Below are 27,944 nucleotides of genomic sequence, written 5' to 3' on the forward strand. Positions count from 1 at the left end.
TGATTGTTCAGTGTTGAAGCATCATTTCCTTGCAGCATGCCTGTGGTCAGGTTGGTTTCCTCAGCTACCCAGCCTACAAACAACTTAAAAGCCCGAGCTGTTACCTCTGGCTCTGGGACAGCGGCTGTAGATCAAGAGGAATGAGAAGCTCAGCTCTCTGTGTTTACTGTAATTCAGCTGTCAGAAGTGGTGATATATGACATATTGAGTAAGAGAGGTGTTTTCACGCAGACTAGAAGGAGGAAGACCGAAAGAGAGCCACAGGGTTTGTAGCTACTAACAATGGAGAAAATACAGACAGTGTATAAAACATATGTCTGCTGTGTGGAAGAGAAAGGGTGAAGCACCTCAAGGAGGCCCGTGCTCAGTGTTTGTGCATAAAAAGGTTTTTGCTTATTTGACATATTAGGTGTTCACTTCATTTCTATTTTGTTCATCTAAAATGTGTCCAATTATCCTGTTTTGAATAAAATACGTTTATCAGACGTTGTGCAGTCTCTGAGAGGTGTTTGTGGAGAAATCCAGAGTGGACTGTAAGCATTTTATTGCCATCAGCCTCAGAATACATTACTGTCACATGTTACATTCAGATTTCATGTTTTTCTTTTACAGTGACCGCAGCGGCGCTAGTTTTCAGCCTTCTTTCTGCCACGTTTTGATTGCTTGACCAAAGGATGTCTCGTCCTTCTCCATCCCCCATTTACACCCTGAGGGGGGCGGGCGGACCCCTTAACACGCTTCACTTTAGCTGCCAAGGAGAGGGCACTCCCCTCCTGTTTTCTGGGTGAGCCACGATTTGCTCCTTCATCTTTTTGAACGTTAGTTTCTTTGAACAAGAGTAAATCTTACCATTTTTGTAGCTACTGTAAAGCAGGTTCTATGTATGTGATGATCATTAAAGATCCTTCACAAAGCAGCATCCTTGTTTTTGCAGGTCAGGAAACGGTGCCATACATATCTGGAACCTGAACAGCAGGAGGGCAGAGAAGATCATAGAAGCTCACTCTGGTAACTCTGTCATCTGGGTCGGCACACTGCAGTCAGCAGATGCACTCATCAGGTAAACCTCTCAGCCGTCTGGTTCTTACCTTCATTTTCTTTGTGAATAAGAAATATTGTTAGTATGTCAGTTGTGGTTTAATTCTATACAAACTGTTTGATTTTAAAAAGTATATTATAGTGAATAACTGCAGATTTTCAGCTCTGGTTTCGCTCTTCCTGTTGGTGGCGCAGTCAGGGCCGGGACATGCAGGTCTGCTGGTGGGACGTGAGTGAAGGTCGCAGTGAGCTGGTGGAGTCTGTGCGGACTGGCAGTGTTGGATTCTGTCAGTGCTCCCTTCTAGAGACGAGCCCTGCAAATTACCTTCTGGCCTACGCTGGGGAGCAGACGGAGGAGGTTAGACATCAGCAGTGTCAACTAGGGCTGCACGATTTTGCATAAAATGAGAATCACGATTTTTTGGCTTAGAATTGAGATCACGATTCTCTCACGATTTTCTTTTCCAGTATAAATATTTATTGCACTTTTTAACTGCACATCAACTTCGTAACAGTTGAGACTGAACATAAAAACAACAAATGTCTCACGTTTTGTCGTTGCTGCAAAATGTTGTACTGCTTGAAATTCCGTCTCCACCGTTGCTCGACGCTGCGTGTATAGAGCAGGTAGTGCAACAATAGAAAAATAGTTGCGGGACGGCACTGTGTAGCGTTTGTCTAGGGTGTTGATCGTTTTCCTAAATCCCTCGTTTTCAACAGTGTTGATGGAGCCACATCTTTGGTCAGGTGATAAGTAATAGCCTCCGTAATTTCTTTGTACCTGCAGGAGTTCGACGGGTATAGGGAAGCGCTGTATAAGGTTCCCGTTATTGATGTTTGGGTGGTTGACCGGGACGGATTTTCTCCTGTCACTTTCTCGTCATCCCTGACGTGCTCTCCGTTGTTTTTTCCCTGCCAATTTTAGCAGCCAGCTTCTGTATCACGTGGTATAAGGCTCCGCCCTTGTCATTTGTTGAGCAGGAAGAGTGAGCGCTTGTTTTCATGCAGATTACGTCCCGGATCAAAATGCGGTACAATCGTCGTCTTTTTTTTTTCTTTTTTTTTAAATCGTTGTCATTTGGAAATGAGATCGCACATAAGTATGAATTGAGATCGCGATTTTCTAACGATTAATCGTGCAGCCCTAGTGTCAACATTCAATTGTCTTTACAATTCATGTTCATCCCCCGCCTCTTTATCAGCGCATGCTGGGATTTGCTAAATCTCTGAACCTAAAGGGAATCTGTTTCCAGTTCAATATTTTTATTCCTGGTCTCCACAAGAGTTACTTTTCATGATCCATAGATCCAGATGATACTTGTCCTATACCAAGCCTTGAATTCCTTCAGTCAATTCTTAGTCTAAAATGAGACATTTTAGCTCCTTTGGCTGTTTTTAAGCTTCTTTTTACTTCTTACTGTCCGAGCCTTGTGAATAAAAAGTTTGAACAACAGGTGTGAACTTGAGAGAACTATATCACGAACATCCGCTTTCACTGATGTCTTACCATATAATATGATACAGAACCAAGAGTAGACAAAACTGTCTGAACCCTGAGCGTTTAGAGAAGTCTGAAGCCTGAGCTGTTGGCTCACAGGGATTAGCTGTACTTATGCTGAACTCATTATTTGAAACTTCAGCCATGTTTAATATGAGCATCTGCTATTGTAACTGTATAGACATGAGGGAAAACAAGGGAAAGCTTAAAGGTTCCTATTATAGATATAAGGTAATTAAGTTATCTTGAGTATTATACTAACTATTACTTGTTACTTTTCTTAAAAGTAATGGAGTATGTTGATTAATTACTTGCCAGAGAAAGTAATGCATTCAATTATTCGTTGCATTATTTTCTTGTTACTCCGTAAAATGAATTGAAGTGCACCGTCACATAATGGCCAGTCCCACACTAACACAACTCCCTGTCCTAACAAGGAAACACATTCAGTCTTTCTTTTAGTTTTTATGTATGAACACAAAGCAAAGATGAAAGCCAGCCCAAAGAGACCTCAAAGCGATCACAACAGTGATTCTACTTCAGAAACATGAACAGGTAGATTGCCTGCTGAAGTTCAGGCTCTGGCTGCCAGGCTGGGGTCAGCAAATGCTCAGCTTTAATTTGTGGCTCTTTCTGCCTTTGACTCAATTTGCATTAGCATTACACTCCTGTCCATTTGGGCTCTAAAAATAAAAATAACGTCTGTATCGCCACTCCTCAAAAGCTGACGAACACAAGTCAGCTGATTGTGGCTCAGGAAGAAAAAAGCATGTTTGGTTGTTACGTAGAACTGAAGATCGATTGCAATGAAAATAACAACATAATTGTATCTGTAATGTAATTACTGAAGTCAGTTGTTTAATGCTTACTGAAAAATGTAATGTGCTACTTCTGACACTGCAGGTTCGACTGCATCCGTCCGCATTCAATTAAATTCCCATTTGTTGAGTAACTTGATGCTCCGTTTCATTTTGAACTGACACGGAAGGATTTCGTTAGCATATAAATAGCTCGGCTTTTTGGGTGAGCAGCTTAATTGGTTTAAACCGTCTGAGTTGAGTGTAAAAACACATCCTGTATGAACCTGACCAGACTTGCTGTTGCTGTTCAACTCAATGGAATTCACACATATTTGTGGGTTTTGATACGTAAGTGTGCTCTCGGAAAATTGTGTTCCTCAAAGTTGTTTTTGTTACAAGTTCGACATGTCATCTTTCCATGATGTTTTGCATTTGATGTGATCCATAAGCGTATTGAATCCATTCAGGTAGTGTCAACATGACACATGAGCATGCCCTCTGCAGCCAGAAACTGTCAAACCGTGATCTGAATGGCATCATTAGCAAACCTTGATTTTATGCATCAGCGTGCACGTTTGAAGGACAGGATCTTAGTGCTGACCACCAGCTAAATGTTGGTTAACTGTGGTTGTGGTTAGTAACATTCTTTTCACTGAATGCTTTTGTCTAAAACACATGGCTTTGAGAATTCCTAAGAAAGCAAAGCGCAGTTTTAATTGTGCTTTACAGTAAGTAATGAGCATGTTCCTGCTTAAAAGTCAAAGTAGCTGTTTACATTTTTGTCTTTGAATGGTGCCTTAAAGAGAAAAGAATCCCAGCCCAGTCCTGATGGTGGAATGAAATCACAGTTTTGTCTGTCTTGAGGTTAATTTTCTACACCCACACGCCTGTTTGGTTTTGTGTGGAGCCAGTGTCTGAGTGGTGAGGCAGGATGGGGCAGCCAGCTATTCAGCCATCTTTTATTGCCTCCAGATTCATGTTACGTGCTCTTCTGTGGCAGAGCTGCACTTGAAAGGGAAGGAGCGGTCACCTGATCCAGTCAAACGTGCCTCTGCTAACCTCGGTCCAGTGGGCCAGGCATCAGGGCGCCTGTGACTCCCAGCACCTCAATAATGCCATTGTCCCAACAGACACAGACAGAGACACACCTACAGACCCATAAACGGCAGACCAAAACAGGCCACACTCTCTCTCTCCACCCCATTCCACAGACATAACTGACCAAGACAGATCCCTATCATGCATCTGCAAGTAAAAACACACCCATTAATGAATTACCTTAAGGAACAATACTGAGGCACTTGCCACAGAGCGTTCACAATGGCATGATTCAGCGCCTCGGGCAAAATACGGGGCGATATTTAGATATGTAACCGAGACAGGCAGCAGTTTCCATCTGAAGCTATTTCACGTGGTTTTATTGTTTACTGCTCACAGTGAGATTCCTGCCAGCAGCTTTGCTGCCACGGGAGCAACATTAATTAATAGCGTGGGTGTTTTATTTATGGGCAGTGTGATGCCACACAAGAACAGTGATCACCTGAGGCACAGAGAAGTCCTTAAAGGCCCTCTTTGTCAGGCACGCAGAGGTAAACATGCAGGACAGATGTGGCTTAGCGCTAAAATACAGATTGCTTCCTTTAAGGGCTGTTTAATCTGAGGCCTAATGAGAATGAATATGAGCAGCGTATATCATCCGCGTGGAGAAAGGCGAAGGAATGAGCTTTGGTCAGGATGTGTGGGTACACACGCTCGCACGTGCACGCACACACATCATCATTAGCCTGTGTATTTTTTATCAGAATCAGTGCCAATGTGTGCAGGAAAACACCACTCAGGTCGCAGGGTGAGCCTTTAGCAGGATTTATTATAGACAGTGAGGCGGCTGCTCTGCGCTGATGGATGACACTGTACTGCTGGTTGGAGGGACTTGGATCCGTGGAGGTCCTGAAAAAGCAAGTATGGATTTGGGTTGCAGGTTTGTTACTTGAATGCAGAAGACAGACAAATTCCAACTTGGCAATTAGAACTTGTGTGTATATATAATTTTGTGCCAGTAATGAAAACAGATTAATGAAAACACATACGCTGCCATTTTTCGCTTTTGGGGTGAGAGATAGCAGTCCTGTTTGGCAGGAACACGACCTTGATTGGGATGAAAGCATTTTAACGCTGATAGATTGCCATGAAATTTTGTACAGAAATCCGTTGTTCTCTTGGGATGTGTGCTACTGATTCTGGTGACCCCCGGCCTTTTTATCTTGACCCCGTTAAATATCTCAATAGCTGCAAGATGGAGAGACACCACATTTTGTGCAGAAAAGAAATCCCTCATTATCCTTTTCTTTGCAATGTAATGGTACCCTTTCAGTTTGAACCTGTAATTGTCACGTGTTCTCCACAGATCGAGATTATCGAGCTGCCCAGTAAGACTGCAGTCTGCACCCTTGTGCCAGAAGAAAAGCTGGGGATGGTCATGTGTCTAAAACTGTGGCAGGTAAGCATCAGTTTAAAGTGTTTTTTTTTTCAAAGATATTGTTGAGTTGTTTTAATTAATGTTTTAATTAATTGTCTGTTACTCTATTTTTCTGCACCATTACCAGCACACACTGAGAAATGCACAGATACACTCAGAAAGGGCCCTATGGCGCTCATTTACAGCCCCCCATCTTTTTTGACATTTGCGTGAGTCATAGGTCAAAATTATTCTGATTTATCTTTGGAGCTATTTTATTTCTTGTGATCCTCCCTTCAGGACAACTTTCTTCTGATTGGTTGCCCCTCATATAAATTAGGGCTGTCACAAACGATTATTTTGATAGTCGACTAGTCAGATCATCATCCATTGGACGTAAAACATACAGCTTATTGCACCAGCAGCATCTGCTCTTATATAACTATCATTAGCTTACAGCTTTAAGTGTTTAAGGTATGTGCTAACTAAAAATAAAGACAAGATGATAGTTTATTAAATTTGAATGAAATTTGCAGATTGTTTCGGTGAAGTTTAATAAACTCCTTGCTATCTAAAATATAACGGGAAACCGGAGTATATTCTCGAGCATCTCACACTTCTGATAATCAGCTGTCTGCTTGACGTTTATTCAGGTGTGTAAAAACTATAACTTTAATCTCAGCCTAACCGATTTACTCAGGAACAAATAAAATACTGAAAAAAGCCAAACAATAACATTTTGAAGTTATCTAAGTGACTTATATATCATGTTTAACCTGAGTAGCGAAAGACGGCGGTGGGTTTGAAAACGGTTTTCTGGGAGTCCGGTGTTCTCACGGCTCTAGTTAGCCTAGCCCCCGGCTAGCTATCGAGCTAGTGGCTAACAGACGTCTCCGAAAACGTCGGAGCGCTTTTGAAAATATGTGGTGTCTTGATAAACTGAGCAGATATTTGAGGTTTACACAGCTACATTCTCTCCTGAAAATATGTTAAATGTTTATTTTGTGACCCAGAAAGAATAATAAGACTAACTAGCTATGAATTCTGGGACAGAGCTACTTCTTCTTCTTCGGGGTTTAACGTCAGCTGGCATCCTTGTACATGCAGTGCTGCCATCTTCTGTTTCAGTCTGTTATTACACTCTTAAATCCTACTACTTATTCCTGCATCTTTTGGGATCTTACAAAGCTTCAAACTAAGCGTCGACTATTAAATCAGTCGTCGACGATTTTGATAGTTGACGTAATCGTGACTAGTGGACTAATCGTGGCAGCCCTAATATAAATATATAAATTTCAACTAAAATAGGGTGGGGCTTCTGTGCTCACATGCAGAGATGTGTTTCTTAGATATCGTCTAGTACAAAACTGTCTAAAATGTCTTTTAGAACATTTTGCCCAGGTCTAATTAGGAGCCACCAGTGAAACAACAGAAAATAAGGAAATTCACAATATGATCAGTCACACTATCCAAAAAAAGAAAATCACACTGACAGCCAGAGAACGATGTACCTTTTGTTTCATGACTGTTAATAAAAGCTCACACGTCTGTACATACCTGCTTCATTCTGATTGGACAGCAGCCCACGACAAGTCGCTAAAGTAAACAAAAAAACGCACGCGTGAGATGCGGCTCGTGATTTACAGCTCGACAACTCGTCCCGCATCATTTTTTCCAAGTGTTTCTTCTCAGCTGGCAGCGAGTCCCAACACTGTAATTAGAGTGTTTGGAAAGGCCGGGGGTTCACAGCCATATATCAGCCTGCAGCTGTACATCCAATCTGATCTGGGCAAAAGAAGTTACAGCTTTCTGTTTTGTGATTGCCGTTGAAAGTTTTATTTTCCAGCCATTAACGCAACCCTGTAATTATTTTTATGGTTAATTATTAACTCTCCGGGTTTTGGGGCTGCAGGGGGGGGTTTGATGCAAGGCTGTGGATGGTTTGCATAAATTTAATGAGCTGTGCAGTTTACAGGCAACAGAAATCAAAACACAGCTCATCATCTCGAACCCCAGAGTGAGGCAAGCTGCTGGCCTGTGCACACTTAGCCCAGCATCCCTGTAATACTAATTCGAGTTAATAAGTCAAAAGCAAAGCCTATAAAGGTGACATTGTTTGTGATGTTGCAGAGAAAAGAGTCTCGGTGCCTGCTGACACCATGTTTGTGTTTTTTCTTGTTTGCCTTTGATTTTCTGTTGCGCTCACCTTTCATCATCTGATTTATGAACCAAAGCTGGCTGAGCGTTGAGTGCCAGAAAACATAATGATCAATTATATCATTATAAATTATATAATATCTTTGTAATACAGCACAGGCAGCTGTCCGACTTCAAAGCCGAAGGGCCCAGGTGATTGTAAATCATTTCAGGCCGATTCCTTTCAAAGCACGTTCATCTGTTACACTGACTGAGTGACTCAAGAGTTTCCGAGCGCAAGAAAAGACTGAAAAGCCTTCAGTCTGTGTGCATCTGTGAATGCATACAACCCCTTCTTTCACTCACTATCAAACACACGATGGCAGGTCTTTTCTCAGTCACGAGAAGAAAAAAATACAAACGTTATCTTGCTTTTCGCATTAAATGCTCAAATGCTGCCTATTGCCTCCTTAACCTGACACAGCAGGAAGCAACGGCTGAAACAGCTACAGTTAGGTCCTTATATATTTGGACGCTGACAGTTTTGTTTTTTTACCTGTTTACTGAAACATATTCCAATTATAGTTACATAGTGGACATAATGTGTAGACAGCCAGTTTGCCTTTGAGGGTACCCACGTTCAAATTGGGTGAAGGGTTTAGAAGTTTCAGCTCCTTAACCCTTTAAGACCTACCATACAACCAAGTCCGCCAGAGCTTATATTATATTTTTACATGCTGTGGAGCCATTTTTGGGAGCATTTCAAGTTGCTATACATCAATACAACCATTATAGCCCAAATTTTAATAATATGTCTGCATTAAGTGCATAGTAATTACATACATTGCAAAAAAGTGCAATAAATTACAAAAAAAATTAAAATCGTTTTTGTTTTTTTAACATATATTTCTAGTTAGAGAAATTTAAGAGGCTTATCCCTCAAAACTGTAAATACAAAAAAGTTGCACAAAAAAGTTTCCCACCACAGGAAATTTCTTTTAAGTGTCTTCATAGTTTTATTTTTGAAATACACCAATTTTTATATACTGCAGGAAAAATGAAAATAAATATTATAGTGCACATTTGCAAAAAAAACAGCATATGCATCAAAATAAACTATTTCCAGCAGTGCAATATGAGTCTTAAGCATCCCAGAAACGACACAGAAAGTCATAAAGTCAAAGATAACTTTTAAAAACACCAGTAGAGGCTCATGAGGCCCTGATGGTAAAAAACTACATTTCCACGAAATAACGTCACTTCCGGTTTCGGGCAGGTCATGGCGGACATGCGATAGTTCACGCTGATGGACGTAGGAAGTGTTATGAACAGCTGATCGGATCGGCAAAGCGTGTTTCTGGAATATTATGTTTTTGTTGCTGCAAGTGCTTTTTATGCAGTTTTTGCAAAGCTATATGTGGAAGGAAACTGTGACCGAGGACAAGCTGATGGCATAAGATGTAAGTACAATTCCTCCGGTTTCATATGCAAAAAAAATTATTGCGCTAGCTTACGTGGTTGCAGTGCTACCGAGATTTAAAAATAGTTACGCAAAACAGAGCGTGCCCGCTCTGACCGGTTTTAAAGGGTTAATATCTGCCATCTTCTTTTAAAGGGACCAAAAGTAATTGGACAGTCATTGTCTCAAAGGCTATTTCACAGGCAGGTGTGGGTAATTCCTTCCTTATATCATTATCAATTAAGCAGATAAAAGGTCTGGAGTTGATTTGAGGTATGGTGCTTGCATTTGGAAGATTTTGCTGTGAACAGACAACATGCGGTCAAAGGAGCTCTCTATGCAAATAAAACAAGCCAACCTTAAGCTGCGAAAACAGAAAAAAAAAACATCTGAGAAATTGCTACAATATTAGGAGCGGGAAAATCTACAGTTTGGTACATCCTGAGAAAGAAAGAAAGCACTGGTGAACTCAGCAGCGCAAAAAGACCTGGACGTCCATGGAAGACATGCGTGGTGGATGATCGCAGAATAAATTCCATGGTGATGAGAAATCCCTTCACAACAGCCAAACAAGTGAACAAGACTCTTCAGGAGGAAAGCCACTCATAAGCCTCAAGAGTAGAAAGGCTAGATTGGAACAAAAAAGCCAGCAGAGTTCTGGAAAAACCTTCTCTGGACAGATGAAACCAAGATTATCCTCTACCAGAGTGATGGCAAGAAAAAAGTATGGAGAAGGCATGGAACAGCACATGATCCAAAGTGTACCACATCAACTGTAAAACACGGAGGAGGCAGTGTGATGGCTTGGAGGTGCATGGGTGCCAGTTGCACTGGGACACTAATGTTTGTTGATGATGTGACACAGGACAGAAGCAGCCGAATGAATTCTGAGGCGTTTAGAGACCTACTCTGTCAAATTGATTGTCAGTGTTTCATAATACAGATGGACAATGACCCAAAACATACAACCAAAGCAACCCAGGAGTTTATTGAAGCAAAGTTTAGTTTAGTTTTGTTGAAGACCCAGCATCTTGTGATGTGGATGAGTTCAAGACTTCAGGCTGTCATTGCCATCAAAGTTGTTGAGTTGTTTAATTTAATATCCATTGTGGTAACATACAGAACCAAACAAGTAAAAAAAGTAATCTCTGTCCAAATATATATGGACCCAACTATATCCCCATCTCTCCACCCTGTCTCTCCCTATCACACACACTCCAGGAAGAAGCCACTGCCAATTATCTCTTCTCTCTGTCTTCGCACTCGCAACCCCTCCCTCTTTTCTTCCCACTGCTGAGACGAGAAGCGATTATCCTCCTATATTTTTAAGGCAGACTCACCAACAGATTTATTGTCAGCCTTTAAGACCTCTCTGCAGGAGTTTATGGAAACGATTAAGTCTTAAGCAGCGCTTTCTTCCAAATTTAGCCACAATTCACTCCATTAAAATCCCACCTAGCCCTTAGTGGGCTATGACATAAAGGTGACAGAGCTTATTATCAGGGTTTTCTGCATCTGATCGGCTAGGAAGCCATGAACGATGGCGAGTGGAGGAGGAGGAAAGCGCCTCCACATGTGGGTTTGACTTGTGTGCCGATGTCAGGCTCGGCCAGGGGGACAGTAGTGATATATGACGTGCAAGGCTTTTAATGTGAACAGAGGCTGGCGGGGGGAAAGGAAATGTTCCTATACAGATATCCATCACTCTCAGCTCATCACCTTGCAGCCTCGTGGCCATGACATCATGGTGAGACCGGGACGAAAAGCGAAGAAGGCGATTGGTTCCTTATGTTGAAGCAGTGTCTGCCCGAGGCCTGTGGTGGCCACATCAGCAAACAAACTGGTCTGAGGGTTGTTCGTGATTTAGGCCGGAATCACAACACAAGGAAATGACACCGAAAATTTATTCGCTTCATGATGCCATTTTTCTCCAGTTATCTTGTTATGTTTTTATTTTGTGAAAGCGACAGTGCACGTCTGAATAGAGAGTAGATTGTTAGTGTAAACGATTCCTTTACATTGTCCTTGGCAAAAAATACAGAAAAACCTATACGCCTATAAAACTATATAATATAGGTTAATATAAAAATTCTCATGTATGATGGCTGTGGTCCTGGGATCATAGCGGATTCTCCAGTCTGCACCCCAAATTGTTCGTGATGCATCGTTGGTGGGTGAGTGTGTGGGTAGAAAATGTTTAAGACGTGTGAATGGGGCCTGTAGTCTAAATAGCACTTTGACTGATCAGTAAGAGTTGAAAAGTGCTATCCTAGTACCACTGACCATTTACATACCTTATAATAAACAAGGACAAACAGTACAGAACATCACCAATAAATAATAATAATAATAATGGATTGCATTTATATAGCGCTTTTCGGGCCCTCAAAGCGCTTTACAATTCCACTATTCATTCACTCTCACATTCACACACTGGTGGAGGCAGCTACAGTTGTAGCCACAGCTGCCCTGGGGCAGACTGACAGAAGCGAGGCTGCCATATCGCACCATCGGCCCCTCTGGCCATCACCAGTAGGCGGTAGGTGAAGTGTCTTGCCCAAGGACACAACGACCAAGACTGTCTGAGCCGGGGCTCGAACCGGCAACCTTCCGATTACAAGACAAACACCCAACTCTTTGAGCCACGATCGCCCTTAAATGGCACATATTAGTTGCTGTCAGTAAAGTCTGTTATGTTCATGGCCCTGCTTTGTGACAATCTGCCCATGTAGATTTCCACTATTTACTTTAACTTTTCTGAAAAAATGAACATGACTAATTTTAATATTGGACACAAAAGCTAAATGGCAGTTACAGTGGAAGTTGGATTCTTCTGTTTGTCTTTACCAGTTGTATCAAATTTAAGGCCCGGGGTCAGCACCGGGCCAGCAAAGACCCGAACCCGGCCCACTGGAGATGTTTAGAAAATACGACGGAGGACTTTTTTACTGTATATTCATAAATTTGACAGCTATTCCTGTTGATAAGGATTCCCCACACAGCCATTTATATTACAACAAAGTAGTTAGGTAAGCAATTTAATGACAAAGTTTTTCACCATGTACAATAGAAATTTTGTTTACAATTTTTTTTCATCAAAAATTTTGTTTTATAAATATGAGACAGTCTGGGCAGTGAGCTACCAGAACGTTTTCTGTAATTTTACACATTTATCGTGTAGAAAGACCTGAGATGTCCTGATAAAGTTGCACTTCTTTATCTTATATTAAAATATGTCAGGGATTAAATGTGTAGTTGAATGTTTTTATACTGAAATTGAGTTTCACTCATCTCGCACACTTTTTTTTTTTTTTTTTTTTTTTTTTTTTAATTTGTGAAGCACTTTGATCAAAACTGTTGTTTTTAAATGTGCTATATAAATAAATTTTGATTGATTGATTGATTGATCAAAGTGAGCTGCACATGCTTTATGTTTCTAAAAGTAGTTTGACATTCGTGGTGTAAACTGAGGCATTACACAAAAATAATAAGTACAAATGTTTTTTTGATTTTATGATGTGCAAATCATCAAAAAGAAATTTGTGACCAGAGATCGAACTGAAGTACTTCAGGGCTGCAACTGCACTTTTTTCCTGGGAAAGAGGAACTTTCTCAGAACTGTGATTTAATCTGCTCACATTTGTGAATTAAGCTCTTAGTTAGAAAATGTAATGACCTCTATAACAGTCGTTAAACTTTTCTGTAAAGATGTCTGGATATGCATTCTGGAGGAAAATAGAAAAAACTTATAAAGAGGAAAAGAGGGTTATAGGAGAATTATGAAATGCTTTTCACTCTGTTTGACATGGTAAAATCGAGAAGCAGAAACATTCTGTCTGATTGTGAAATTTAAGGTTTTGCAGCTTTCTTTAAAAACAATCATTTCAAAATTGATCGTTACCTAAAGCAAGCAATTTGGTGATGAGTTTTAGAAAACTGTGTAAATATTTTTATTGCCTTAAATAATATGTATAACATAAGTATTATGTATGTTGATTATGTTGACAAATATGATGTACCTGTGCACATCATATTTGTAGGCAGGTGGATTTTAAACATTAAACACTGTTTCAGCAGACAAGAGAAGGAAGGAAACGAATAAATGAATATTAATATAATACTTAATATATATTCAGTACAAAAGCGCTCAGAGTGTTAATTGTCAAACAGGACACAGCTACACCACCTTACAGCATGTATATCTCACTAGAAGTCTTAATACAAATCCAAGACTAAAACAGTTGGGATGCAACTGTTTTTACAAATCTCATAAACCAATATTTTACTCACAATAGAATCAATCTGTAAAAAAACTGCGTTAACAAATTGTGGAACAATTTCGGAACGATGTTCATCAAAGAATTTGAATACCTTAATGCAAAGTCTTTGCCAGTGCATAATATCATTCAAAGGACCAAGATGAAAATATGTACTAGATTCCAGCGGGTCCTCGGGCTGCGCTGCATTACAAGCAGGCACGATTCTGTCATAGGAGTCACTGCACGAGCTCATAAACACTGTTTGCTGTTCCATCTACAAATGCAGGATAACACCCTATCATGCACATCATGAACATGATCCAGAAATTGGTCCCAAGCCCTTTTAAAATGGACTGAGGGAAAGTGGAACCGAATTAAAATTTGAAAATTCTCTGTTGGAAAACATGGACGCTGTGTGCTTTGGACTAAGGAAAGGAGAGACCATCTGACTAGTTATCAGTGCTCAGTTCAAAAGCCTGCATCTGGAAAGGCACCATCAAAGCTAGATGGATGACCTTTTCAAAGAGGGCCTTGAAGGAGGAGCAAGACAACCTTAAACTGCCTATGCTTCTGCTTTTTAAAGATGTGTTGCTGCCATCAAATGAGTCAGTATTTTTAATAAGATGGAATTTTTTCTTGGTTTAAACATTTGAGACAATGAGATTTGCAAATCATGACATTCTCATTTATTTAAATTTTACACAGCATTGGGGTTGTGATATGTTTACAGTAGAAATGGCACAATGATGTCTTGGCATATTTGCCAAAAATCGGCCTATAGGGCACCTCTATAGCTCACCTGGTAGAGTAGGTAATCTGTATGCTGAAAGGTTGCAGAGGCCTTGGTCTAATTCTGCCCAGATCATTTTCTGTGTCCCATTCCTACTTGCTCTTTCCTGTGCACTAAAACAAACGGAAAATAAAATAAATCAGTCTCTAATTACGTGCTAATACGCTACATAAATACAGCTATGAAAACATGGCTGAATGTCACATGACATTGCCATCCTGGAGACGACACAGAGAAGTCTCCTCCGTTGGTCCTGCATCTCCAGCCAGCTTCCATCCATCTTTCCAGCTGCTCTTTGGTGATGAATCTTCTCCCTGAGCCCCAGCCCCACTCCAGCAGAGAGCCCTCTTGTAGAAAGGCCTGTGGAGGATATAATGAATTACATGTCTACCCAGGGTTCCCCGACCTCTGACCCATGACATCATCAATCAGCGAGGTCCTACACTTAAGTGAAACGGTGGGCCCCTAGCCTGGAACGCTTAGCCCGGTCCCTGCCGGCAAGCGGGGGCCGCTGATTTTCACGTGTTTTTATTTGTTTTCATAATCCCTTAGTGTTCGTCCTCGCTGATGTGTTTGGAAGGAATACACGACTCTGTCTATAATTTGTTTAAAGCTGCAAGAAGAGAAATATAGGGCGTTAAGTGAGAAGAGGACTTGGACATGAGTAGGGAAAAAAATGGCAGACACGGCCTCCTTGCACATATGGAAAAAATTTCTTACCCTCCTACCTTCTGCATGGCACTGTGCTATTTCTGGAGGCTTGGCGGTATTTTAAAGTAAAGGCATGAGTTAGGATATACATACATATCTGTTTCTACAGGCCACATTAGGGCGTTTTAAGGAACGTATTTACGGTAGAACTGACTACAGTTTTTGTATGTTTATGGAAAAATTAGATTTTCAGGAAGCGGGATGATGGGAAAATCTCACCAGGTGTCCCTCCCTCGTCCTTCACATCTCGCCTCCAGCAGTGCCTATATAAGGCAGCTACTTTTCACCAGCCCACCTTTATGCGCTTGTTCACAGACATAATTTACAAGCTCAGCTACACCTCCACACAGCCTCTGAGCCGGCGTGATTATACTGCTGTAGAGGAAGCGAGCACTCAGAGGTTATCTGTGGACTCACAACAGTGGGAAGGCACAGCTTTATTATTCTTTTCAAATGTTACACTGCTGACTTTGCCCTATTAATATGCACGCAACTCTATTTTATGGTCACCATAGATTGCTCTATATATTTAACAGAAGATTCTTTTTTATTTTGTCTGATGCCTGTTTGCACACTTGGTTTCATTTCATTTCATGTGATTTGAAAGATTTACTCTGATGGATTCGCCAGTTGTAAACATTCAAGCTGGATCTGGAACGTCCGGAGATGAAATGGATGCGAAGCCAGATTATATGTCGGGTTTGTACGAAAGTTAGATTTATTTATTCTTTTTAGATCGCGAGTATGCAGTTTGAGAGTGTTTTTCGCAGAGGAGTAGCAAATATGATCAAAATAGAATAAAATAATAAAACATGAACACATTAAAGTGGAGAAAAACCAGAACATTGCATAATGAGGAGATAGCCAGGAAGACATGAACACAAAATCTCAGCTGCATGTCGAGAAAAGCAGCATTTGTTCAGCGTTTTGCTTTATTTCACTACCTGATGCAGTATTCTATCTGTGCAGGCTTGATGTCTGTGGCTTAGCAATATAGATGAGGAGCAAAGTGAGGAGTGGTGTAATGGAGTGCTGGAAAGAGAGAGCAGCAAGCTGACGAATGGAGCGTTTCTCTGAGTGTCAGCGGGAGCTTCCAGGATGATAACCTCTGCTCCTCTCAGTTTCCAGCATTGCGCAGTGGTTTCCGTGTTTTTTTGTTTTTTTTTAACGACACAGCTCTCACCTCACATCTTAACTCATACTTCACTTTCTGTCCCCTCTTCTCCATCTTGCTGTCCCTTCTCCTTCCTCTCTTCAGCCAGACTCGGGCTCTGGGCCTCTCCTGTTAGCTGGATACGAGAATGGCTCTCTGTTGCTGTGGGACGTAACCCAGAGGTCCAAGTTGAGCCAAGTCAAAGCCCACCCCGAGCCTGTCATGTGCCTGACCTTTGACACCACAAGTCTGAGGGGCGTATCGGGCTCCTCTGAGAAGACGCTCTCTTCCTGGAGGCTGGATGGACAGAGCAACCTGCAGGTCAGTAGAGGACAGAGCGTTTGATCTGACTGGTCGGTCACTCTCAAACTGTGAAAATGTGAATTTGTTTGTTATGATACACCTGCAGTAACCTCTAATCCGCAGTGATAACTTTGCTTTTAGCTAGCTGTGTTAAGTAAGACTTAAATTGATTTGTGCTTGATTTTAGCTGTTTTTTTCTGGTCAGATGTTTCAGTTGGGTCACTATGTACTTTCCTTTATATCAATAATACTAACAATTCTGCCAAATTAGGGTTAATTACTTAAGGTATTTTAGACATGATGCCAGGTCTCTCTTGAAAATGAGATTTTTAATCTCAATGAGATTTTTTACCTGGATAAATAAAGGACTAATAATAAATAGAAGTATTCCAAAGGATACAACTACCTTTGTTGAGCTAGTCACACTAATTCATATTGGTTACTGAAGCGTCCCTAGCTAAGACTCCAAATAAGCTGACCTGCTAACTAATTGTTGAACAAGAGAGTCCCTAGAAATAGTATAAAAAGGAACTGGAGGAGACGGCAGCAGAGGAGTGTTACCTTTCTCTGGGCTTGCTTGGAAAACATCAGGGGCCAAAGAGGAAGAGGCTCAGCGGGGCTCCAGGGGCCATAAATCAGCTGCTGGTTACACAGCATTGGCAGAGCTGGGGGCCAAGGGCCAAGCTGGGGCTGTCACTCCAGAGTCTTACCACCCACATGTACATTGATACACAATTGCATACTAGACCTCGATATGCTCACGTCACCGTTGATTACAGCTGGGAAGAAAAATGTGTCATTTTCTGGTTTTAAAAAGAGGAAAATCAAGGCATACTTAATTCATTTAGCATACAGCATTCCTCTTACCATAATTCTGTTAAAACACAGACAGACTCTCAAACATATGTCCTGTCTGTACAATAAATTCCATGCCAGTGCATCTGCACTAACACCAAAAGAGATCATATCAGCTTGTTCCATAATTCATTTTGCATAACAGCCAACGCCTCCGAGACTTAACGCCTCATTTGAAGCTGTATTTTCTCTTGATTTCATGAGCAAAAGGGAATGCTCCTATTTTTCAGCCAACCCCCGTGAATCCGAGCCAAGGGGAACCTGAGGCTGATATAGTACACTCCTGCACAGTGAAAGCGGTATTATTCTTTCCGAGGCTTTTTACAAATGAATGCTTGAATTAGAAATATTTGCAAAGCTCCATTTTTTTTTCACCCCTAAATATGTGTCTAGGAAATCACCGCGAAGGATTTGATTCAATATACCGAAAACAGGAGGAGAGGGGTTTATTTGCTTTCTTTTGCTCGAGCAACAAAATATTGATTCAGCGTGTAATCCAGGATGAGTATGACAGGCAGAAAGCACAAGGAGAGGGAAAGGATCCAACGGGGGCTTTTAAATTATTCTGAAGTGCAGCTCAGTGTGACGTCCAGACAGCTATCCTCAGTTCTTCCCACAAAAGTATTTTTGTGTGGCCATAGCAAGCAGGCAGGGGGGACCTGCCGGTTGGTGGACCCTGGCCCGGGGTCCTGACTGATGACCCTTGAGAGGTAATAAAAATATCAAAACCTGAGAGGCCCCTTAACCAAACAAAAAACACATCTGCAGTAAAGGGAACAGTAGTTCACAGTGGGAGGCTGCAATAAAGGCTGAGGAGGCTGTAAGTGCCACAGCATCCCACTTCCCACAAATTACCCCTGCGATACAGTCCAGTGCAGCAGAGCTGGCTGGATGCTTTTCTTTCTCCTTTTTTTTTGGTGAAACGGTGGGGAAACTGAATGTGACACAATGCAGCGCAGTTATGATTTAGCGAGGCTGAAAGGCTGTGAAGTGAGCTTATCAAGGCCAGATAAAGACAGATAGCCTCAGGAATGGAGGTTAATGTATTTCACATGGCTTCCAGAGGCCTTTATCTTCTGCTTGACCTGGAAAGCCTGATATCATTTCATAGCATTTTTCCCCCTCTGCTCTGGTGCGGTGTGCATTTTTGAGAATTTGTCAGGGTCGAGACTATGTTGTATAAAGACGTGAGACTTAAGTGTTTACAAGCTGTTAAACCAGATGGACGCTCATTTAGGTGGATGCTCACCTGCATTGGCACGTGCAGAGACGGGTTTCTCCTGGAGAAGGAAAAAGACAGCAGTCGCAGGCCGGAGAAGGGAAAACGGGGTATAGACAGGGGAAGATTAGCAATGTAAATCAAGCGTGTCTGACAGTGAGCTGTTGCTGGAGCTGATGACAGTTCTCTACAGGTGGACATCCTGCTCCTCACATACACAGCAATGTAAAAATATCCCCTGTTGTCACCTGCACGATTTCTTTGGGAAACCACAATTCCTGCAACTGCAAATCAGGCCCAACTTCAGCTGTGCTGCAATATAAAAAATAAAAAATCTTCACTCTTTTTATGGGGCATCACCCTTCCTCCTCCTCCTCCTATCTTTTCTGAATGGGATTGCTCACCTGACACATCCATCTCCTGTCAGCCAGAGCCGAGCTCTAACAGACAAGGTGACAAAAGGCTGTAATCTCCCCACTGCCAAGTGTGATTCAGGGACAGGGTGTGTCAGATATACCTGTGAAAACCCTTCCAGCCGCTAGACTCGAGTGAGTGAGCGATGATGGGACATTTCAGTAGATCAGTGTGAACACCAAGATTGGTGCCAAGACCAAGGTTAAAGACAGGAGGGAAGAAGAAGGGGGGAAAAAGTGAAGCAAAGCACGAGTGAAACCTGCCAAGTGGACACTCCCTTTGAACGTCAGCTCGCTCTGGAGAGATGCTACGAAAGAGGATCCTGAAGTGTGAGTTTGTGTTGGATCTGTCATAGGCCCAGCTGCTGAGCAGAGCTGGTAGCCTCCTGACAGCTGAGAAATCTGGCGTTTAGACAGCGAATCCCGTTGTGTGTGTTTATCTGCGTGCTGTAACACAGCCCAGGAAGGAGTGTTTCCAAAAAGGGAAGAAAAGAAAACAAGAAGAAAGAATGATGAAGACCAAAGATGGATTCTGTCTGTGATGAGATAGCAAGGAAGCAATCTGAGGAAAAATGGGGTGGAAATAATACAAGCCAAGACTCCCCGGTTAGAGCTAATGGGTTTCATTAGAGACTGAGGACTGGTTAATGGCAGCAGTTGAAGTCAGCTGCGTTTTCAGTTAGATGTGGTGTGGCCTGACAGCAAAAGCAACAATGCTGCTGCCGGAGAACATCGAGTTAGAAAAGACAATAGTCTTATGTTCCAAGAGCAAAGAGTTTTTCTGACATTTAGAAATAATATATTCAAGGGCTGCAACTATTTTTTAGTTTTTTTTTTTTTTAATTTAAATTAATCTGCAGCCCCAGAGCCAGTTGAAGCACAGCTTTATTTATTTGGCCCACTTTTATGGTCCAAATAAATAGGTCATATTTTTAAAAAGCCAAATCCAATCAATTAACTGTTTCTAGAAGACAGTTTAAAAGAATCTCATTTGAGCAGCAGGATTTTTGATCTTTTTTTTTTTTTGACATTTAGGAGATTGTTGTCTTTTCGAAAAAGCAGCTGCTTAGCTTAGTGTCTGGAATCAGGGTACGTGGCTTTGTTCTAAATACCAAAGTCAAAATGTTTCTCAAAATGTTTTAATCATCCTGTTGTTTTTTCAATCATTATCGAAAAACAAAACAAAACAATGGTCTCCAAAGTGTCCTAAGTGTAAGCAGATCATCTATATCAGCGGTCCCCAACCTTTTTTGCGCCACGGACCGGTTTATGCCCGACAATATTTTCATGGACCGGCCTTTAAGGTGTCGTGGATAAATACAACAAAATAAAACTAGTACCGGTACAGAAAAAAATAAAATTTATTCATAACACACGTGAAAAGACCAAGGAAAACCGAGTAAACGATAAAAACGATAACAAAATAACACTGAAAACCGATAAAAACCCTGAAAACTATACATTTCACACCTGAGCCTCAACTCTCGCGGCCCGGTACCAAACGACTCACGGACCGGTACCGGTCTGAAGCCTGGGGGTTGGGGACCGCTGATCTATATGATCAAAATTAATATGACTTTTAGGCTGCAACTCCCATTTCCTGTCAGGAAGTTGTGATTTACTGATAAATTAGTAGGTAAAGTGCAATTAAGAGTTAACCCCAAAGTGAGGCCTGCACAAAATGAATTGCGATAAAATAAAACTGGCCTGGATTTTTCTTTAAGTTTAGAATTGATAAATTGGCAGCTAATTGAATTTCACAGTTCTATTTCTCTTTTACTTCTCAGTCAGTCAGCTGATTGTTTCAGTCCAAGCTCCGGCACCTCGCGACTCGACACTGATGGCCGGCAGCTCAGGAACCAGCAGAGCTTCACATGAGCATCACTCATTCTACACAAGCACAAGGCAGCCATTTTTTTCCTTTTACTACTTTTTCCTCTCCACTTTCTCAGACAGAAAGTAAAAACAATTAACCAAGCAGCCTTGCTGAATGACCATCACTACTTCATTAGCCGTTTACTGCCTGCAATTGACCCCTTAATGAAACAAATGCCTTTTCCTGACACAAACTATGGGAAGCAAAACAAACAAAAACAGACACTTAAACCCATCATTATCAGGACTCTAATGCAAACCAGATGGACAGAGGTAGGGGCATACCAAATACCTGAGGTAATAACAAAGCTCAGAACAATCTTTCACCCCTTAGTTTGCTTTGTATTTGTGTATTTGGCTCTGTTGGGCGAAGTGGGCACACGGTTTCATCCTCGCGATGATGGTTTGACTAACAAAAGAAAAAAAGTGAAATAGTATCACTGTCTCTTCTAAACTTGGCTTTTCTTGCCGTTATGATCAATGACATTCCTCCCTGCTCCTTCTCTCCCTTGCATTCCACTTTATCCACTTGGGCTATGAGTACCTGGCTTATGTCTTCCACATGCAGCTTGCGGATGGTTCCTGCCCAGAACAGGAGCACGCAGATAAATTCTCCCAACATCTCCTCCCCATCCAAACCATTAGTCTCCCTAGACACAACTTATGAAGTCAATTTTACGCTGTCCAGTTTGATTTCAGCTCCCACAGCCAGATGTTTAGGTCCCGTATAGCGATCCGGTGGAGATCCCTACCCTTCAGGAAAAGCACGTTCGCTTCTCCAGGAATGCCCACAACACCGGGGCCCTTCAGAGCACCATCTTAGCCACCATTCATTTTCATTTGTCAGAATGTTGCGCATTTAGAGAGATGGATACAGTCTGTGGGACGCTGTTGATCACAGGGAGAGGGGGCTGTGGCTAATCTTTAGCAGGCAGATGTTACAGCAGTGTATTTATCAGGTCTCTCTCCGCTGATCAGACCTTTCAGTGTGAATGTAATTCATCAGAGGTGCTTAAAGCAACACGGTCTCTGCAAACAAGCATTTCAGCGAGATGGTCTCTCGCTTTCTTCCAAACGGCGACACAGGTAACTCGCTTACAGAATACGCCTCCCTAACTCCAAACCAAATAATGGGTCGCCGAGAGATTTACTCGCGGCCCTCGTGCCCTAATGTTTTATGGATGATGATTGAGTCCCAGGAGTATGCAGCCAGGTTCAACAGACCTCCAGCCTCACACTTGGACCTCAGTCATCAGATCAGCTGATAGCCCTTCATTGTCGGTGTTTGCCTTGGCCACATTTTCCCAGCCGGTAGTGATTAATTGACTTACTGATCTATTAAGTATGTCTGTTTTTTTTCTTGCCTCTATTTGCATGAAAAATGGGTTATTTTGTGTTACATTTACAGTTAGCTACATCCCATCCAAGCACGAGGCTTGGAATACATACGAGAATGCCTTTGTAGTTGTGTTTTTATAGCACGCGGTCACCTGTTCAGATATTTCTCCTCTTTCTTTCTTACAGCTGCAGGACTGCGTGACGCTGGTCAACCCCGGGGTTTCCCAGCTGTGTATCCGCATGGATCATAAACTTCTGGCTTCAGCAGGTTGGGACCACCGGATAAGAGTATTTGGCTGGAAGAAGCTCCGGCCGCTGGCGGTACTACAGTACCACACAGACATGGTGCTCAGTGTAGCTTTCTCTGACCACCGGGACCCCAGACAAAGAGTCCTGGCTGCCGGATCAAAGGACCAGCGAATCAGCCTCTGGTCAGTTTACAACGAGGGAGCGGACACAGGCTGAGTCACTGAGCTCTGAGAAGATTTTCAGATTTATGATCAATACTACAATCATGTGTGCTGATACAATATGGAAATAGATTGTGCTTCTCATGTACTGACATTACAGTTGAACTATGAACATTATAACATGGGGGGTTTATCACTAAGAACAACATGATCCCAAAGGGCTGTATTTTTAAAAGTAATGGACATAGAAGCTTGTGGTAAATTTTAAAATACATGGATAAATATAAAGTTTTACATGCAAAACTTACATCGTTCACAAATACCCCCTCCAGATGCACGGCATATGTTTGTGTGATAGTCAAACTCATCCCGTACTTTTGCAAGCATGTCTGGAGTCGCTGCAGCTACCTACCGACAACCACATGAAACTCAGGAGTCTGCTCTTTCTAACAGTATGTGTTTCACTCCTTAGCGCTGTACAGCTGCAGAATTAAAGCACTTCAATTATTTTTGATACAGATTAAATAAAGGATCCTCTTCATGGTCGGAAGATGCCGGTGAATACATGATCACAACTGATTTCCATGTTCAGTCTTTACAAGTTAGACCAACTGAAGCGTCTTATCAAAGTTGTATTGGTATGTTCTGATGTATATATACTGATTGTGTTTTTATTTGTCTCTGAGAATAGCGAGGAAGGGGTCAATGTGAAAATACAAAGAAAGTATTTTGGTCTCCAAAATAAAATAAAATCTTTATTTTCACTCATTATATTTTAGTGTGCTTTTTAAAAATAATATTTAAATATATCATGTCAGAGCTGAACCACCATTATTTCCATTTTTATTAAGCTGACTGGAATTGCTGATGACTTTTAAATGCTCCATGCAGCTATGTGATTGTGTTGACTTATCTGAAAGGAGATTTGCTTCAGTGGACTTGAATTTAAGGTATACGCCGCACCTGAGCAGCTACGTAATCCCATGTTGTTATTCTAGCAGGCTTTAGTTTAGCACACAGGCCTTGCAGTCTGACCTGAGCTGTGTTTGTCAAACAAAAGTAAATCACGGCGTGGGGGGGGCAGAACAGAAGGATGGTGGTTTGGTGTTGCTTTCCCTGATCTGCATAATCAGTTTATGAGCTCAATTTTATAAGAAGTATACCTTCTTTGAGATAAACTATTAAATGTGAACTCCTGTAGCGCTCGTGTCGAAACGTGTCAAGTTGAAAATTAAGCAAAGGTTCTGTTTAATTTACTGTGTGACAGTTGTTAGCATTTAGATTTGTAATGCCGAATGCAGACGTCCTTTAAAGAAGTTGACATTTGTCAAGAAGGTTAAGGGTCTTAAAGGAAAATCAAGATGTGTTGTTTTTCTTTTCATTCTTTCGCAATATATCTGAGAGTCGACGAGCATCGTGGGAGCTCATATGTTACTACACCGTGCCGAGAGGTCGGAAGGGGGGGGGGGTCAGAGCTTCAAACACCAGACGTTCTGCTTCGTAACGACTTTGGCTCCGGGGATGATCCCAAGTTGAGAAGCTCGTCATGGTGTACAGGAAAGGCCTGAGAAATCAAAGAGCCAGAGCAGCACAATGGCCTTGAATCATTAGCCAGCATAGAAAAGACAAGGTCATTATTGAGACAAGCTTTCTGTGAAGCTGCTGCCAAAATTGTACCTGGACTTTAAATTAGTTGAAAGCTTTTATTTCACTTAAAAGTCCATGTATAAACCGTCTATCACCTTTTTAATTTTTTTTTAGTATCCCCCGCAGAGTATACGTTTTGTCCCTACACTTCCTGTGACACCTTGCATTCATAATGTCTTCCTAGCTCCTTTGTTGGCTTTGAACAAACACTGGAGGTGATGTAGGCAAGCTTCCGTCCATTCTCTGATAAATCAAATGCTTCGTCCTATTGGTGTAGATGTCTGCTGAACGGAACAGACAACAACCCAGTAGCTTCACGTGCCCGGCTGTATGGCGGTAAACCTCGTAAATCACTCCATAATGGATCATTTAGGAAGTCAATAAACGGGGAAGAGAGACTGTCTGCACAATAGGCCTTGTGCTTCACTTATCACCTAACATGTGTCTTCCTTGGCCCTTAAGGTCAGAGGTCAGCCTGGTTTAGGGATGGGACATAATCCGTTAGGGTGCACGTGTGTGTGCGCAGTCAATGCAGTCTCTCCCTAAGCCTTCATGGATTATATTACTAGCTCAGATGTCACACTGAGACTGATTATTTAGACATTGTGAAAAAGAGCGTCCAAAAGAAAATAACCCGTTGCCCACAAGCCAAGATCAATGTTTTACCTCACGGCTAAGTTGGTTTTATTTGTTTTTTCATATGTGAATTAATACAAATGTATCTAGGCTCTCGCTGTGTGGTGGGGATTTGTTTTGATGCTCCACATAAAATGTCCGTCAGCAATATCACACATAGGATAAATCGTAGCAGGTCTCAGGCTGGTTGAGAGGCTGTCGTAGGGACAAATATGCAAAGCATGTGTTCTGTTGTTTAGGTGGCGGACTGCAGCTAGTTTACCTGGATCGCTTTCAATAAGTGTCCCCAGATATCGCAGGAGGGCTCCGCACGCCGAGGTGAAGCGAACGCCGCCCCGACGGGCCCGTCACAGCAGATGTTCCAGATGCAGCTGAGTGTCAAATGATGTTTCGGGTGGCGGCATCGTCCATCTTAGCTCTTTTAATGTGGGAGCTCCTCTGCTTCCTGTCCCTGCTGGCATGACGAATCGAGGCACATCGACGGTTACACAGTTTAAGTAGATTTGTGCAAATGACACTGAAATATTGACTTTTAAAATGGCCCAGGCCTTTGGAAAGCGTGGCAGTGCCATTTCATGTGCATGAGTGGAAATGTAACGCACAATATGTATGTGAATACATCTTTGAATGCTGCGACCATACTGATTATGTTTAGTTCATACTGATGTGTAATTCATCACAGTTTCTCCAGTAGGCGCAATTTCCCCAATTTTCCACAGCCTGAGGCTTTCAATGTCAGGTCTAGACTGATGCATATATTATACCAGGGACACCCATTCACTAAGGACTGTGTCTGAGCGTGCAGCATATAAAGAATCTTTTCATTGTTGTGCACAGTTTGGTATAAATTAAACAGCTACGAATAGGGAAGGCCTGAAGAAAATAGCAGTATTGTAACTGAAATGTTGACATTTTATTACTTTAGCATTTCACCTTACATTACACTCTGTTGCACTTCATAAATAAATACTGACCTGAACTCTGCTACATTTATTTTACAACTTTATTTATATAGTTGGGTTTTCTGATGCATTTTCATAGCTTAAACTAGCCAAAAGCAGACAAAGTAGCAGTATCTTAACATGCTTATTCAGAACTTCATAGGCCTTTATAATAGAACAAGTCAGCTGCATGCAGACTGTAAAAAAGACTAATATGTATAAAGCCTGTGTATACTGTCAGTCGTTAGTGTTTAGATAGTTTAAATACTTTTTGCTGACTTTGAGTGATTTTCTTAGAAGTCGGTTTGAAAGTTTTTATGTACTATTTTTTATTAGTACCATATCTGCAGAAATGGAAATGTAAAACACTTTTGTGGTATTTTTATTTTATTTTTTAATAAAATAAAAATTAATACCTCTTTATTACCTTTTTAAAACTCTGAATTAACTGAAAACTCTTTTACAGTGTATTTTAAGATGTGTTTGAAAATGTAAAGACATTGTTAAAACTCAGTTAAAAAAAATAAGATGCATAAATAAATTAGATGCAGTTGAAAACTTTATGGACATCATAGTTCTATTGATATTATTTATGAGGAGAAATTTAATAAATGTCTTGTGACTGTCAAAGTTTTTTTTTGTGTGTGTGGTCACTGACCTTGGGGGTCAGAGTTACTTAAACTAGTTTCACCGCACTACCACGTCTATTAGCACAGTCACTGATGTGCCTTCTGTGCTGTGAAACCTATAATTAGTCCCAATATACCCTTTTGACCCTTTCTAACCGACTAGTTACCCTCGCCTAACCTTATCACGTGTCCCGGGGGTACATATGCAGTCTATGGAACAAACTCCTACTACCTGGCTGGTCTTCAACAACCGCCGGCCGGATTCAGCTCACACCGAATGGCTTTACGCCTCCAGACCGCTGCTTATCCCTACTGGACACGCATGAAAGAAAATAAAATAAATAATAATTAAAAAATTTTGTGAATTATTTTTTGATGCCGGGTAACATATTTGCTTTGCTTTTCTTTTTGTAAAAAAATAAATATTTTTTAAATCGTTTTTAGTGATGCATTGTGACTCCATGTGGAAGAAATTTAACAGTTAAACCGTTAGGTAGGTAATGCAACACCACACACACGCGCGCGAGAAAAAGGCCTCTACCGTTTCTAAAATTAAAACTATACCTTGTGAATGTAAATAATACACATACATAGGTAGAGTAGCATGCTGTGTGAATGTGTATTTTTGTTTGTTAAAAAACCAAATCAGCTTTTCTTTTGCTAGTGTTGGGCAGCTAGCATAAAACTATTACACATCCGGGTCCTAATTAGCTTTCTAACGAAACGGCCTGTGTATAAACCTTTGTTGCAAACGCAATAACTTTAAAATTTAGTCCCCATCCAAACAAGCGAAAACAATTATACATCTAATTAGCGTTTAAATGAGTGGAAACATTATTTAACCTCTGTCACCTTTACAAGCCATTAAACAGTCAGGCCAGGCGCCCTCGGGCATCCCCCTCTGCTAAATGACGGCCGGCTTCGAGAGAGAGAGAAAAAATACATTATTGAAATGAATCATTAGTTTACGTTTCCTTTTGTATGGTGACAGGCACAAATCCCAAAGCAGAATTTCCCCCATTTCAGCCAGATTAACCTTGACAACAAAGCATTCCTCAGAGGGCTTCAAATAGGAGATGGAAATGACCGCACAGATAAGAGGAGGGTCACATTCTCAAAATATCGCCCCACTGTCCTATTATACATGAGCAATGATATCCTTTTGACGGGAAAACGACAAATGTGGAGGTTTTGTTTTGGCCTGTTTGAGCCTCATACAATTTATTTTCTATGTTTTGATAAGTAAGTGAAAACATGAAAATTACTTCATAAGTTACTGTTTGAGAAAATAATTTGTAATAATAGCATGACATTCAAAATTCATTGTCTATGAGTCACACATATGCAATTTGTATCTTGTTGTATCAATAGTACAAAAA

The 27,944-nt window shown here is 41.3% G+C and overlaps 1 protein-coding gene and 1 long non-coding RNA gene across 5 annotated transcripts in view; one reads left to right on the plus strand and one right to left on the minus strand.

Moving 5' to 3' along the window:
• The window catches only part of gnb1l (guanine nucleotide binding protein (G protein), beta polypeptide 1-like), a 28,714-nt gene extending 5,243 nt beyond the window's left edge, over nt 1-23,471 (plus strand). Inside the window, exons 2-7 of the mRNA XM_087848932.1 lie at nt 613-784; nt 935-1,060; nt 1,234-1,396; nt 5,741-5,833; nt 16,405-16,620; nt 22,489-23,471. Of these exons, the coding sequence (XP_087705058.1) occupies nt 675-784; nt 935-1,060; nt 1,234-1,396; nt 5,741-5,833; nt 16,405-16,620; nt 22,489-22,767 (987 nt within the window). The 5' untranslated portion in view covers nt 613-674 and the 3' untranslated portion in view covers nt 22,768-23,471. The remainder of the gene's footprint in view (nt 1-612; nt 785-934; nt 1,061-1,233; nt 1,397-5,740; nt 5,834-16,404; nt 16,621-22,488) is intronic.
• LOC118455838 (uncharacterized) lies at nt 21-27,941 on the minus strand. 4 transcript variants are annotated; one of them, XR_004844266.2, is made up of 6 exons: nt 27,602-27,941; nt 27,418-27,484; nt 26,798-26,877; nt 25,258-25,449; nt 14,445-14,795; nt 5,217-5,283 (listed from the first exon to the last, which is right to left on the minus strand). It is a non-coding gene; the product is annotated as an uncharacterized LOC118455838 (long non-coding RNA). The 4 variants fall into 4 exon arrangements; XR_015719832.1 differs by lacking the exons at nt 25,258-25,449; nt 26,798-26,877; nt 27,418-27,484; nt 27,602-27,941 and adding an exon at nt 17,164-19,931 and having other exon boundaries at nt 14,445-14,548; nt 14,645-16,614; XR_015719831.1 differs by lacking the exons at nt 5,217-5,283; nt 25,258-25,449; nt 26,798-26,877; nt 27,418-27,484; nt 27,602-27,941 and adding exons at nt 21-1,376; nt 17,164-19,931 and having other exon boundaries at nt 14,445-16,614.
• Nucleotides 27,942-27,944: the final 3 nt, after the last annotated feature.

Source organism: Neolamprologus brichardi, chromosome 12 (genome assembly GCF_056152115.1).
Source record: "Neolamprologus brichardi isolate AB-2024 chromosome 12, ASM5615211v1, whole genome shotgun sequence".
NCBI classification, from domain to species: domain Eukaryota; kingdom Metazoa; phylum Chordata; class Actinopteri; order Cichliformes; family Cichlidae; genus Neolamprologus; species Neolamprologus brichardi.